The 13,710-nt window shown below is 41.0% G+C and overlaps 1 protein-coding gene and 1 long non-coding RNA gene across 7 annotated transcripts in view; one reads left to right on the top strand and one right to left on the bottom strand.

Moving 5' to 3' along the window:
* Nucleotides 1–13,710, bottom strand: part of ctnna3 (catenin alpha 3) — a 1,223,202-nt gene that overhangs the window by 472,788 nt on the left and 736,704 nt on the right. For all 4 annotated transcript variants that reach the window (XM_062977502.1, XM_062977500.1, XM_062977501.1 and 1 more), the window contains one exon: nt 11,429–11,521. In XM_062977502.1, the coding sequence (XP_062833572.1) occupies nt 11,429–11,521 (93 nt within the window). The remainder of the gene's footprint in view (nt 1–11,428; nt 11,522–13,710) is intronic.
* The window catches only part of LOC134298041 (uncharacterized), a 56,112-nt gene that overhangs the window by 19,095 nt on the left and 23,307 nt on the right, over nt 1–13,710 (top strand). The gene's annotated exons all lie outside the window — the stretch shown is intronic.

Below are 13,710 nucleotides of genomic sequence, written 5' to 3' on the forward strand. Positions count from 1 at the left end.
GAACTGAAAGCATTTCTGTAAAATACGCATTAATCACACAGGACAGAGACAAAAATACATGATATTAGTTTAAAATTCAGTAGGGTAGGCCTTTACATGGTTTTTAAATTACAAGAGCTGATCTAGGTGTCGGAGTTCTACTGGCAGGTTGTTCTACAATCTTAGGACGGCTGATGAAAAGGTCCTCTGGATGATGGTTGCCAGTCGGGTTCTGACTGGTAATGGGCTGAATGTTTTTCCTTATCCAGCCCATTACTTTCTCCAGGCATTCATTCAGAGGAGACACGCTATCCTTAGCTAAGGCTGTTTTTGAAGGCATGGACAAATATATTTCGGTGTCATTAGCACAATAATAACATCCTGCCCCATGCCTATGGATGATCTCTCCCAGCAGCTTCATGTAAATATTAAAGAGCATTGGGATAGAATAGCATCTTGTGGGAGACCACATAACAACTCTTTTTTTTAAGGAGCAGCTATCCCCAAGTGTCACCATCCACTGCAGGACAATGCTTCCAATTCCCAGCCCCTCCAGGCATTCTAGGATACCATGGTTGATGGTATCAAAGTCCACTGAAAGGCCTAGAAGAACCAACAGAGACACACTCCCCTTGTTGATGTTTAGACAGAGATCATCTACTAAGGATCACCCACTAATTGTATCTCCTTCCTGGATGACCAGCCAAGATGGGCAGAGGTCAAGAAGGCAAGTTGTCCTCCTTACTTGCCCCAGCAACTTGTCCACATCAACAGTACTCACCAATTGAAAGTGATCCAATGTAACCCCACTTACAGAGTTGCTGGATACCTCGTTGGCTTCTGCTCCAATAACAGCATCTAAGTCAACTATTATGTGAGAAATATTATCTGCAAAATGGTTGTTAAAAGCAACACAGTGAGCTACTGAAGGTTCTAGCAATAGTCTCGGAGGGGAAGGCACCTAGGCTAAACCTCTCACCATGCTGAACAGCTCAGTTGGACTTGAATTTGCAGATGCAATACTTGCTGAGATGAGTGCCCTCTATACCATGTCTTGTCGCATAAAAGTCGAGTTTTCCGTCATCTACACTCTAGTCATCATCCTTCCCATTCATTTCTCTGTCTCCATATATCAAGGGGCCTGTTTTGTCACAGGTCAGAGAGGACATTTGGGAGTGATCATGTCAACAGCTCTGGTTAGATTTTGATTCCACTTATTGACCTGGGATTCACCACAACTGTCAGTGATGCCAGCCATAGAACCTCAAAGGATCCATTAGCCTTTGAGGGCAGACTATTTTAATAGGTCCTCCATCCCTGCAGAGGTAGGTTGTATCTGTGGTATTAACCCTGACCAGAAAGTGATTTGTCCTTGACAACTCAGAGGTATTAAGCACTTCTGTCCACAGATCCATATGTTCCAAGCTGAAAATCGCATTAAGGGTATGGCCTGCCAAATGAATTGGTCCTGAAACCAATTGGGTTAGACCCATGTTTGTCATTGATACCATGAACCCCCAAGCTGCACTTGACAAACTGGCCTCCAGTGGTATGTTGAAGTCACCCAGAAGCAAAAGTCTGAGTGACTCCAACAACACCTCCAAGACCAGTTCCGTGAGCTTGGCCGGGGAGTAACTGTTAGGCAGTGAGGTGGATGGTACACTAGCAGAATCCCTAGTCTGTCCCTGGTTTTCAGACTCAGGTAAACACACTCAATGTGATTCAGCTTTCTAGTAGGTAGCCTGGTCAGATTAAGATGGACTTTATAAACCACAGCTACCACCCACACCCACTTTCCTTCACCTGCTCACTGATGTAGTGCCTGACTGGAAGGGCCTGGGTCCAGGTTGGAACACTATCATCTCCCAGCCAAGCTTCAGTGCCAGCCCAGCCCCTTTATCCTTGAGGACATCATAGATTCTGCATGTTTTATTCTTAACTGACCTGGCATTACTTAAGTGCAAGGTGAGATTTTGTGGGTGGTCTTGCTCACTCTCCAAGTTTCTCAGGCTGGCAGGGTGACAGGAAGATAGGATAGGTATTAAACACCTTTCTCTCCGGAGCCCTGGTGCCGCAATGGGTTAAACCCTTGTGCTGGCAGGACTGCTGACTGAAAGGTCGACAGTTTGAATCAGAGGAGTGAGGTGAGCTCCCATCTGTCAGCTCCAGCTTCCCATAGAATGGTAAAACATCTGGGCATCCCCTGGGCAACGTCCTTGCAGATAGCCAATTCTCTCACATCAGAAGTGAGTTGCAGTTTCTCAAGTCGCTCCTAACACCAAAAAAAAAAAAAAAACATTTCCTTCCTCTATGAGGATATGTGATCCTCCATTGCAATATCTCCCTCTGCCCTGCACAACTTGTATTGATGCGTCAGTTTCAGTATACAGTACATTGAATTAAAAACAAATAATAAAAATACAAAAGACAAATTATGAGATATTAAGGCAACACTGAACATGTAATTGTAATGTCCTGTGCTCAGTGTGCTGGTACAGCTAGCTTCAAGCAGAAGTTCTTGTAGTCCAGAAGGCAGGCAGCAGAAATGCTGGTGTAGAAGGTCTTACCTTCTGAACTGTTTCTGCCATTGAGCCCAGTAGGCTCTTAAAGGGTCCAATGACCCACCTCCAACTGCAGCTGCCCTCAAGTGGGTGCCCAAGTAGCTACAGGGAGACATGCCCAGTTTGTAAGAAAGGTTAGCTCAGCAGAAGTTCTTATAGTTTTTGTAGTCCAGAAGGGAGGCAACAGGAATGCTCTTGTAGAAGCTCTTACCTTCTGAACTCAGTATTGAATGTTCTATTGTATTTTGTATGCAAGACGTTTAAGCCCATTAGAGCCAACATAATACAGGAAGGCTCCCATGTTTAGAGAGAATCATCCAAGGACACCTCCACTCTGGCTGGGGACATCCATCAGAAGTCACACAACATTGTGTAATGGCAGGTGTGACAATTCATTCCCGAAGCAGGCTGGAAGCATCCTAAGATGCTTGATTTGGTCAGTGTGATGAGGTGCTGACTCTCAGGATTGCATCTACGATCCAGAGGATCAATCCCCACAGCCATCCCTCCTCTTTGGGCTCCAGCAGCCCAGCTGGGTGGGATGACAAAGCCACCCTCTCCTCCCCACTCTATGTTTTAGCATAAAACCTACCTTCCAGGCCTGCAAACAGAGGCAAGCCTCTGGAAAAGATCTATCACCTAAAAATGACGCACCAGGAGCTTTGGAGAGGGGAGGGAGGATTTTCCCTCTCCTCTCTCCACAGCTCCTTCTAGGGCTGCATCAATTTTCAGGCTTCAAAAATAGGTTTTACGCTAAACCAGGGGGGAGCAATATCCCCCCTGATTTTGGATTGATCCAGGAGGATATCTGGCAGGCCCCCCCCCCCACCAAAATGGCAAGGTTTGGGGCTATTCTTTGGCTGCAAACCCAAGTTTTAGGCCTGTATGGAAGTGACCATTTCAGCTTCTGCCAAAGGCACTAGAAATATGCAACAAAAAAGGGGGGCACATGGCTATGCTAACATGACTGAAAGTTGCTACTTGTAAATTTTATTTAATAATAAAAGATCATTGATATTATTTTACAACAGTAGACTTTTTCTTCCAGGTGCAACATTTCATAAAGAACATTCTCAGAAAAATCTGATATACCATATATACTTGTGTAAAAAGGAATAGGAAAAAAGACCTAAAAAGTCTTGGTTGATTTATCCTTGGATCAATGCTAGAAATGATCTGTGCCCCTACACTTGTCAGAATTTCTGCAAGCCTTACAGGATATGCAAAGAGACTATATTAGAATTCGGCTTTTAAAAAGTCCTGATTGAAGACTGAAAATCCCAAGTTCCATATTGCATGTGTTTTTTGAAAGAGGCCCTTTTTCAGCAAGATAAGGATTATTTGTCCCCACAATCAGCATCCACCATCACACTACAGATAGATTGTCTGGAAGTTTCTATTGGCATGGGCTTTTTTAAAAAAGTCTAGTTGCCACACATGGAGCATTTTCTTTGTATTGGCTATGTGTAAAAATAATTGTGTATGAGAAAAGGATATCACTTAGTGAAAGCTTCACACCATGCTTCCTATATATTGGTGTTGAGAAAAGGACAAAAGAGATTCAAATATACCCCAACTGCATCATTCTGGTACATAAAACAAATTGTCTTCCAATAACGGCATTTAGAGGATATTATAAATAGGCACTGTCAGACCTTTAGTTGAAATAATAGCAGCTTCTATAAAGGTTTCAAAAGGAGTGGGTGCTTGGATGCTAACTTGATTTAAGTCTGGCTAAAAAAATGATACTGGTAAAGAGGCAGTTTTCCTTTTGTCACTGTAGCGAACCGAGTAGGAGCTAAAACTCCCCTGCTTTCATGCAGCTCTTTCCTTACTCAAGAGTGAAATCCCACCCACCATGTATTAGTTAAAAGAAATGTCACCACTGAAAGTAGGTTGAAATTCACTGAATGCATTCTGCCATCTGCAATTAATAAATGGCACTCACTCCTTCTAGTCAACGTGCCCCACGTAAATTGTGACCAAGGTCAGGCAATGTCATTTTGACATCTGCCACTGTTGTAATTTTCAATAATATCATAAACAGATTATAGTTTAAAGGAAAACAGAGAAAAAGAGAACAGAAAGAGACATGGGAAGCCAGAAGCCTTCTTTTGTTCACAATAGTTTTATATTCTAAGCTTCTGCACTGGTATTTTGGAGGAATGAACTAGCAAACCAGTTTTGTGTGTTCCTGACTCAAAAAAAAAAAACTATGAAATTTATGAAGTTGTCATAAGTTGATAGATGACTAGAAGGCACATATATACATGTAAACATATGCAAGTTTCAACTCTGTTCTCTAAAAGGTTCAAAAAATGATTCAGCACAGGGTTTTAGCCTTCTAGGTAGATAAATATAGTACTACACATGGCATGCAGGCATAGCTGGCTATAACTATTCCCCCTTCCCCTTTTTAAATGACACACCAGTGAATGCAAAAAACTAAAATGTACAAGAATATACACAAATCCACCTTAGCTAATAGGGAAATGCATACAAATTGATTACATGAAGAAAAGTAAGGACCAAAATAAGCATGGTTTCCACACTGGGAGAACTTGCCACCAGTATGAGGAACATAGACACCACAAGAATGCTGATGATTTTCTATGAAATGCAACTGTAAGATAAAATGGGCAGATTTTTACATCCCTGCTCAAAATCTGCCAAGACAAATGAATCTGTCAATTTTCTTTTCTCACACATCCATATTTCCTTTTAGCTTTAAATTATTTCCACTGCATTTATAAAGATGTGTGCAAATACTCATATGAATTACAGTTATTTTCTACTTCAGTTATATAGAAATGCATGCACCCCCCTCGGCAGTTCAGTCTACCCAAAACCTGCTGTACAAGCAGAATTAAAGATTTCCTGACTGTGTTTTTGTTGATAAGCCCCATGTGTTTGTTATGCAAGGAAATAACACAGTAGATTGGGGAGCTCGAGGCCAGATGTGACCCAACCCCACATTTTGCCCACCTTATCTTTAAAGCATTGCTAGGGAGAGGAATGGTGTAAAATATTCTGGTATTCTGAAATACAGTTGAATTACTGTAAAGTTGTTCAGTAAAAATGTTCCAGCTTCATCATATGCTCTTTCAGCTTGTTATGAAGTAATTTTATACATTTATTGGTTACTTTAGAATTGCTCTTATTGCCACTTGGTAACAGTAAATACAGTTCTGTTTATAAATAAGCCATCTAGGATATTTGCAAAATAGGATCATAAAGTTCTGAAAAGACCAAGTATATTTCTTTAAGGTATTGTGGCTGGTATATTAATAGTCACATAATATTAGAATGTAATGTTACACATAATTACAGCTTATAGGACTCACAAGCAGCAAGACGGGATCACATTAAGAATAATATTACCACACATTAATATGCCACATATTTGTACTTTCATACAGCAACAGCAGATGTAAGGATAAAACCAGATGGTTGAACCAATCTGCCTATATTATTAAAAAATGTTTATGCAGACTGGGGATGAGGACTATAATTCTACACCACTAGAAGTACTTTAGCACAACCCTCAACTTTCTCTTAAACTATGGGTCATACATCCCCTCAAGAGGTATTTGTCGTTCTCAAGAAGAGATGTAAAGTATTATTTATTTCCAAATCAAACATGGGTTTCCCAACACCCAAATAATCCTGTCAAGAAACAATGTTGTACAATACCAAAAAGTTTCACAGCAATTAGTTTGAAGAGAAAAACATGTAGGGATTTGCATACACACTCAAAATATACAAGAAAATGGGTTGTTGCATGTTTTTCGGGCTGTATGGCCATGTTCCAGAAGTATTCTCTCCTGACGTTTCACCCACATCTATGGCAGGCATCCTCAGAGGTTGTGAGGTATGGAGAAAACTAAGCAAAGAGGTTAATATATATCTGTGGAAAGTCTAGGGTGAGAAAGGTCAGTGTGAATGCTTATGTTAGTAGAAAAAGGAAGAACTAACTCTCTTAGTGTGTGTGTTCTTTACAAGCTTTTCATCTAACTACACCCTGACGTTATATGGCCACAAGTTTCCTATAGCGGAATATTGAAGGATATGGTCATATGTAATTGTTCTTCTAGATATCTGTCTGAACTGGGGGCAGGGATCTACACTTAGGCTGTATCTCCACTGCCATAATCCAGATTATCAAATCAGATCATCCATATTACTGTCTTTGAATTGGATTATATGAGTCTATTAGGCTTGAGCAAATTTTTCGTTAGTTCGTTAAATTCGTTTAAAATTCGTTTCATAATTACTTTTGAATTGATATTGAACCATCTGCTCACTGCCTTATTACGAATTTGAATAATAAAAGTACCTTTTTTCGTTTGTTTCTGATGTCTTCGGATGTAGCTGTAGCCCCTCTGAGAGGAGAAGCCATGTTGGCATGCCTCTCAGCCAATCAGAGCGGAAGAGGGAGGGAGGGAGAGGCATGGCCGTCGATCTGCTAGCATTTTAAAAATGCCATTGAGACGCGCCCCCCCCCCCCCATGGCTCAGTAGAAGCCTTCCGCATTGCTCTCTCTTCCCTTCTCTCTCTCCCCTCCCTGCTTCTCTCTCTCTCTGAGAGAGAGAGAGAGAGAGAGAGAGAGAGAGAGAGAGAGAGAGAGAGAGAGAAGCAGGGAGGGAGGGAAGAGAAGAGAGAAGAGACATGCCTGCCTGCGCTTGGCCTTCTCCTCTGGAGTCGCGTGTTTGGTTTTGCTTCTTTCCAGACTTTCCAGCCACTGGCTTAAAGGGGAATACCAGAGCCAGGCAAGCCTTCCTAAACGGAATCCTAGAGCCAGAGGATATCCCTTTAAGAGATATCTCCACTGAGGAGATCTCCCGGAAAGGATTATGGCACCAGCTCAATTGCAACAGATTCAGTGCCATGTAATCATGTGAGCTGTAGTTTTACAAAGTCCCTAGCCTTCCCTGCAGAAGAGAGCCAGTACCATGCCAAACTACAACTCCCAGTTTTCTGTCAAATTGTTTTGGATTTCAACTCCTACAATTCCTAACTCCAGAAATGGGCAAAGTTTGCCCTTGCCTGGTATAGAAGCATTCTATTCTTCTTCTCCAGACATGCCAACAGTATTAAGTGATAAAATCTTGGGCATTTTTTCCTTTAATGCTAAAAGTTCATAGGTTGTTCAGCAACAGCCTACTGGCTGGGTTGCTATGAGTTTTCCGGGCTCTATGGCCATGTGCCAGAAGCATTCTCTCCTGACGTTTCACCCACATCTGTGGCAGACATACTCAGAGGTTTTGACGTCTGTGCGAAGCTAGGCAAGTGGGGTTTATATATCTGTGGAAGGTCCAGGGTGGGAGAAAGAACTCGTCTGTGGGAGGCAAGTGTGAATGTTGCAATTGGTCACCTTGATTAGCATTGAATAGCCTTGCAGCTTCAAAGCCTGGCTGCTTCCTACCTGGGGGAATCCTTTGTTGGGAGGTATTAGCTGGCCCTGATTGTTTCCTGTCTGGAATTCCCATTTTCTGGGTGTTGTTCTTTTACTGTCCTGATTTTAGCTTTTCTGTAGCTAAAAATGCATATAAAATTGATTCTATAGGGAGGATAAATGATTGGATTTCAACTCCTACAGCTTAGCTTTCTCTGCCAATAATGGTACCATACCAAACTAAAGCTCCCAAGATTCTGTAGCAGTGAGCCATCTTGGATATTGTAAGGGATTTATTATTATTATTATTATTATTATTATTATTATTATTATTATTATTAGACCTTGCTCCCAGGAAGGTGCCTTCGCTGTGGCTCCCAACTTATCTATCTACCTTTCCACATATTCTCCACATTGTGTGTATGTGTATGTATATTATATATACATGAGCCCCGATGGCGAAGTGTGTTAAAGCACTGAGCTGCTGAACTTGCAGACCGAAAGGTCCCAGGTTCAAATCTCGGGAGCAGAGTGAGTGCCCGCTGTTAGCTCCAGCTTCTGCCAACCTAGCAGCTTGAAAACATGCCAATGTGAGTAGATCAATAGGTACCACTCTGGCGGGAAGGTAATGGCACTCCATGTAGTCATGCCGGCCACATGACCTTGGAGGTGTCTATGGACAACACTGGCTCTTGGGCTTAGAAATGGAGGTGAGCACAACCCCCAGAGTCAGACATGACTGAACTTAACGTCAAGGGATACCTTTACCTTTACCTATACACACACACACACACACACACACACACACACACACACATATATGCAGGGACTATATATATATATATATATATATATATATATATATATATACACACACACACACACACACACACAGTATATATCACACACACACCAATTTAACAAAGTTTCAGCCACAAAAACAAAGTTTCTGAAGTAGAACAATGACTTTCACAGTAAAGACAACCCAATTTAACAGGAAATAAGACTTTCAAACCAGGAACAGATTTCTGCAATTATTAAAAAATGGTTTATTATAAAAGCTATGAAAATTCGCCAAAAATCAGAGAATAAGGGAAACGTTCCAAATTTTGGTGAGCTATCAGTGTTAAATGTGTTCTACCACTGTACCAAGTTTGAAGAAGATCACTCAAAAAATGAGGGCGGGAGAGTCCTGTAAAATCTCCCCTCATGCTGTTTTTTTTTGGCCGCTGCGCGTCCGCCATTAACGAATTACTTTTTAAACTAACGAATTTTTGTTAATTTCGAATTTTTTGGGGAGCAAAATTCGGAAATGACATCAGAAACGAAATGCTGGCGCCCCCTACTTTTGAAACGAGTTTAGAATCAATTTTTTCATGGATCGCTCAAGCCTAGAGTCTATACTGCCATCTATACTTTGATAATCGAGATTATCAAAGCAGATATCCCAGGGCTGATCTGGCAGGTGTCTGCTAGATTGGCCTGGGATGGTCTGCACAGTCAATACCTCCCCCGCCCCAGGTGCTGCAGAGGCAGAAGGGAGTTCTGACTATTCAGTGATGTAAAAATATGTTTAGTACTTCTGGTGCTAAACACCACCTTTACCATGCCGTTTCATTCTCAATATCAAGCTGGTTTGCAGGTAAACCATGGGTCCTTTTGTTCATTTATCACCCACAGAGACATCAGCAATAGGATGATAAGGGAAGGGAAATGAGGAGAGGAAGCACTGCCCTCTCTTCTCCCCTTCCTTCCTCAGTCATCTAGTCTCCCCAGCTGAAGTTACTTCAGGCAATGGCTGACCAACAGGACTCATGTTGCATCTGAAGACCAACATGACATGAAGCATGGGAGGGAATGGTAAGTGCCATCCTGTGTCCTTAGGCCTTCTCTGGCCAGAGGCCTATCTAACTAGTTACTGCTGAAGAAAAGCCCCAATATTTTGAGCAAACCCAGGAAAGGTTTTTCATACCTCATCCACTGGAACAAGGAAAGTACCACAGCCCTCAGAAATTAGTGATGGAGTCTTGGTGAAATAAGCACCAGCTGAGATCTCTAAATAAAGAGGCCCCCATGCAGTGGCACTTGGTAGCAGACAAAGTTGTATTCTTGTTCTGGACCCTGGCTCTGCTGCCCTTTGGTCTGCATTCTTGAATTCATGGCTTGTGACATCTGGACTTTGACAATTGAACTCTTGCTGTTTGTCTTCTAGACTCTGACATTGGCTTTGTTTTCAAGAACTTCTGGCAATTGATTTTGAAACTGGTTTTAGCATTGTTTCTTGGCTTAACCCTGACTATGCTATTCTTTGGACCAGGAGTCCCCAAACTAAGGCCCGTGGGCCGAATGCGGCCCTCCAAGGTCATTTACCTATACCCCACTCTCAGTTTTAGACTTAGGCTTGTCCAAAGTCTGAAATGACTTGAAGGCACAACTCAACAACAATCCTAATTAACTTGACTATCGCATTGGACAAAAGCAGGTCCACACTTCCCACTGAAATCCTGAAAGGTTTATATTGGTTAAAATTGTTCTTATTTTTAAATATTATATTGTTGTGTTTTTTTGCACTGCAAATGTGCAGTGTGCATAGGAATTTGTTCGCATTTTTTTTTCAAATAATAATTCGGCGCCTCAACAGTCTGAGGAATTGTGGACCGGCCCTCTGCTTAAAAAGTTTGAGGACCCCTGCTTTGGACGCTTGGTATTTTGGACCCTGGATTGTGACTTTGGCTATCTGTTCCTGATTTGACTCTATATTTCTCCAGCTTGACTTCACTAACTGGATTCAGGAACTCAGCTTGGCTCACACTTATTAGTTTGTCTTTTATTTTTTGTTATTTCAATTTCAACCAGACTATCAAGAACTTAAGAATTTGAGTATTCCTATTAACAGACTCTAGTTGACCACTTTCATCCTATTGTTTGTTTAAACCTAATCCTTGATATCAGGACCCAGTTCACAACAAAGTTGCCCAAGCCTAGGGAACATGGGATGGCAGTGGAAACAGTTGCAGATAGTTCTGTCTCAAAACTGACCCAACTATTTACATGGGCCAAAGTCACAGGTTGGCCAAATTCTGGGCTAGAATTCAGAGTATCCTGTGACTTTTTTTTTTAGCATGAGTCAAGACCGTGTTTAGCTTTTTCAGCCTTACCACAAATCAGCTGGTTAGTAAGCAAAATATCAACTTCCCTTAAACCTTCATAACTGCCAGCAAGAATTTATTTAAAATATTCTTCTTTTTATTTAAAAGGGGAATGACAGTGGAAAAATAGCAAAATAGTACAACATAGCAAGAGGCATCTATGTACATTGAGAGTTATTTCATTCTGGACATATTTCTAGTATTTGCATATGTTAATTACAAAAACATAACTCACATTGGATATATTTCTCATTACAAGGCAGAGAGACTTTTTTTCAACAAGATATTATTTTATACACACTGAAGAGAAAGTATTTTTTATATGTGGAACAGAACAATCATACCTGTGGGCACAAAGTCTCCATCTGACTGGCAGCTGTTTGAGCAATTTTAATTCCTTCTTTATTTGTTGATACTGAACAAGCAAGATTAGCCACCTAAAAGGGAGAAAAATAAAAGTGGTCCATGATGTGTGAAACTGTTTCAGAATATTATTTTCATGATTAATCATCCCTTACTTTCACTGCCTATGAATTTCGGACAATGTCATTCATGTATTTAGAATGGTGATATGCTAAAGAAATGCAAATTCTTCACCTGCAGTCAACAGGACATTGAAGATGGCTTCCAGATTTATACGTTTTCTGTTGTAAAATATTTTATGTCACTCATTACTATATTGAAAGAAGAATATGGCATATGGAAAAATGGATTTTGCTAAATAATCAAAATAATTCTTTGAAATTTTAGCTCTTTCTCCTGTAGCCACACACATTCTTTGGTGAGCTTTTATTCATTCAGAGGGGATTATTATGACCTATTGAAACAAACAATATGATACAACCTGGCTTGATACTTTGTGTTGTATACTTTTAATTTTGCTAAATTTTTCACCAATCATTTGATGAATTTTGTGCCTAACTTTGATTGGACAAGCAGGTTGGATGTAACAACGAACACTTCACTGGACAAAATTATATATTCAGGACATCATTCTCATAAAAGTCTGTCTGTCTGTCTATACCACAAAGGCTGTTATTAGGTGAGGCACTGGTCATTTTTGATGTCACTGTATTTGGTGTTTAAGTAAAGGAATGACTATTGCTAAGTGAAGTTATTAAGGTACATGGGATTCCTGTGAGATCTCTACTATGTGTGTGTTGAGAGAAAAAGATTCACCCTAATTGATTACAATCCACAGGCTGAGTAACTGGAGTAAGATCAACAAGTTTTGGGACACCCCTGAAGGGGTATAATTGGGGAGAATTTGTTGTATGTTTTTGAGCTTATTGAATGTTTGCCTCTGAGCTTACTTGGCATAAGCTCCTGGCTTGCAGCCTACTTGATGCTGACAAGTTTGTCTTCCATGCTCATCTCCATGAACAAGATATGAAGATTGGGAGAATACATATTTTCTGATAGAAAGCACTGCACGAATTAAATGCCAGGATCATATGCGAGTTTGATACTCCAGAGGAGCTGTGACTGTATTATTACTAGAAGCTTTGTGTTGAAGTTGCTGTTTTTTCCATGAACTCTGCTGCAAAAGAGTAAAGTTTGAGTTTTGTATTTTCATCTACCTGTATTAACTATTTTTTGGATATACTAAGGACTAATCTTTTGCTGGTGTACACAAATTGTCAAACTGTAACAGAAGTGACCCTCTGTGATGTCACTGGGGAAAAAGGTGACGTGTATGTGAAGAAAGGAGGAGGGAAGAAAAGAGCCACAAGAAAGAACTGTGTTCACATGGAGACATTGGAAGGTACATCCTTTCAGTGTTGAAGGGAAGGAAAAGGAAAGCTATGAGAAAAAAAGAGAAAAGGGATGAAAGCAGGGGAGCAACCCCCCCTCCCCCAACAACCAGGCAACACTGGGTATATACACTAGTCTTATATAAGAATATAGAAAGAGATAAACTGGTTAAATTTCATTTTAATTGGCCTGCCTTTGAAAAATAGGAAAAAACATGCAATTCATGTGTGGCTGTCAGGATGCTAAAAGGTTTAGTTACATATTACTTTATGGGCAATTGCTGTCCTACCAATATTTAAATGTCTTAAGATCAAGATTTCAAAAGGAATGGCTCTCCAAAATATACTGGCAGATATGGACCAGACATATCCCATCATTAGGTGAGGTGCATTGGATGGAGCTACAGGAAAGGGCCTTCTCACTCTTGGTATTCTTTGTATACATCATGTGGCAACCTTATAGATTTAATATCAGGGAAAGATTAATCTAATTGCCCATTTTTGGCTGGTGGTTTGCAGTTATGGTCATTCTCATTGTTGGTTATTTCCCCCTTGATGGATTGTCACCTTGACGTGATGAGGGGGCTTGCGTGTTCCAATGATCCTGCGGGCACAACCATGGGAGTCACACACTCCCAGGAGTGGCCACAGGGGAGGATCCAGACCAAGAACAATCCGAAGACCCAAAGACCTCAATGGTGGAGCAGGCAGAGGATAACATGGTACATGTTACAACGGCTGTGAAGGCGGAAGAAGGCTGCAACAGACTGAGAAGCCACTCTTGTTGTGTTAATCACACCACTGCTGGGACCTAAATCTGTGAAGACTGTGTGTTGACCGGCTGTGCACCGACCTCCACACATTAAAAAAAA

Source organism: Anolis carolinensis, chromosome 3, assembly GCF_035594765.1.
Source record: "Anolis carolinensis isolate JA03-04 chromosome 3, rAnoCar3.1.pri, whole genome shotgun sequence".
Lineage (NCBI taxonomy): Eukaryota > Metazoa > Chordata > Lepidosauria > Squamata > Dactyloidae > Anolis > Anolis carolinensis.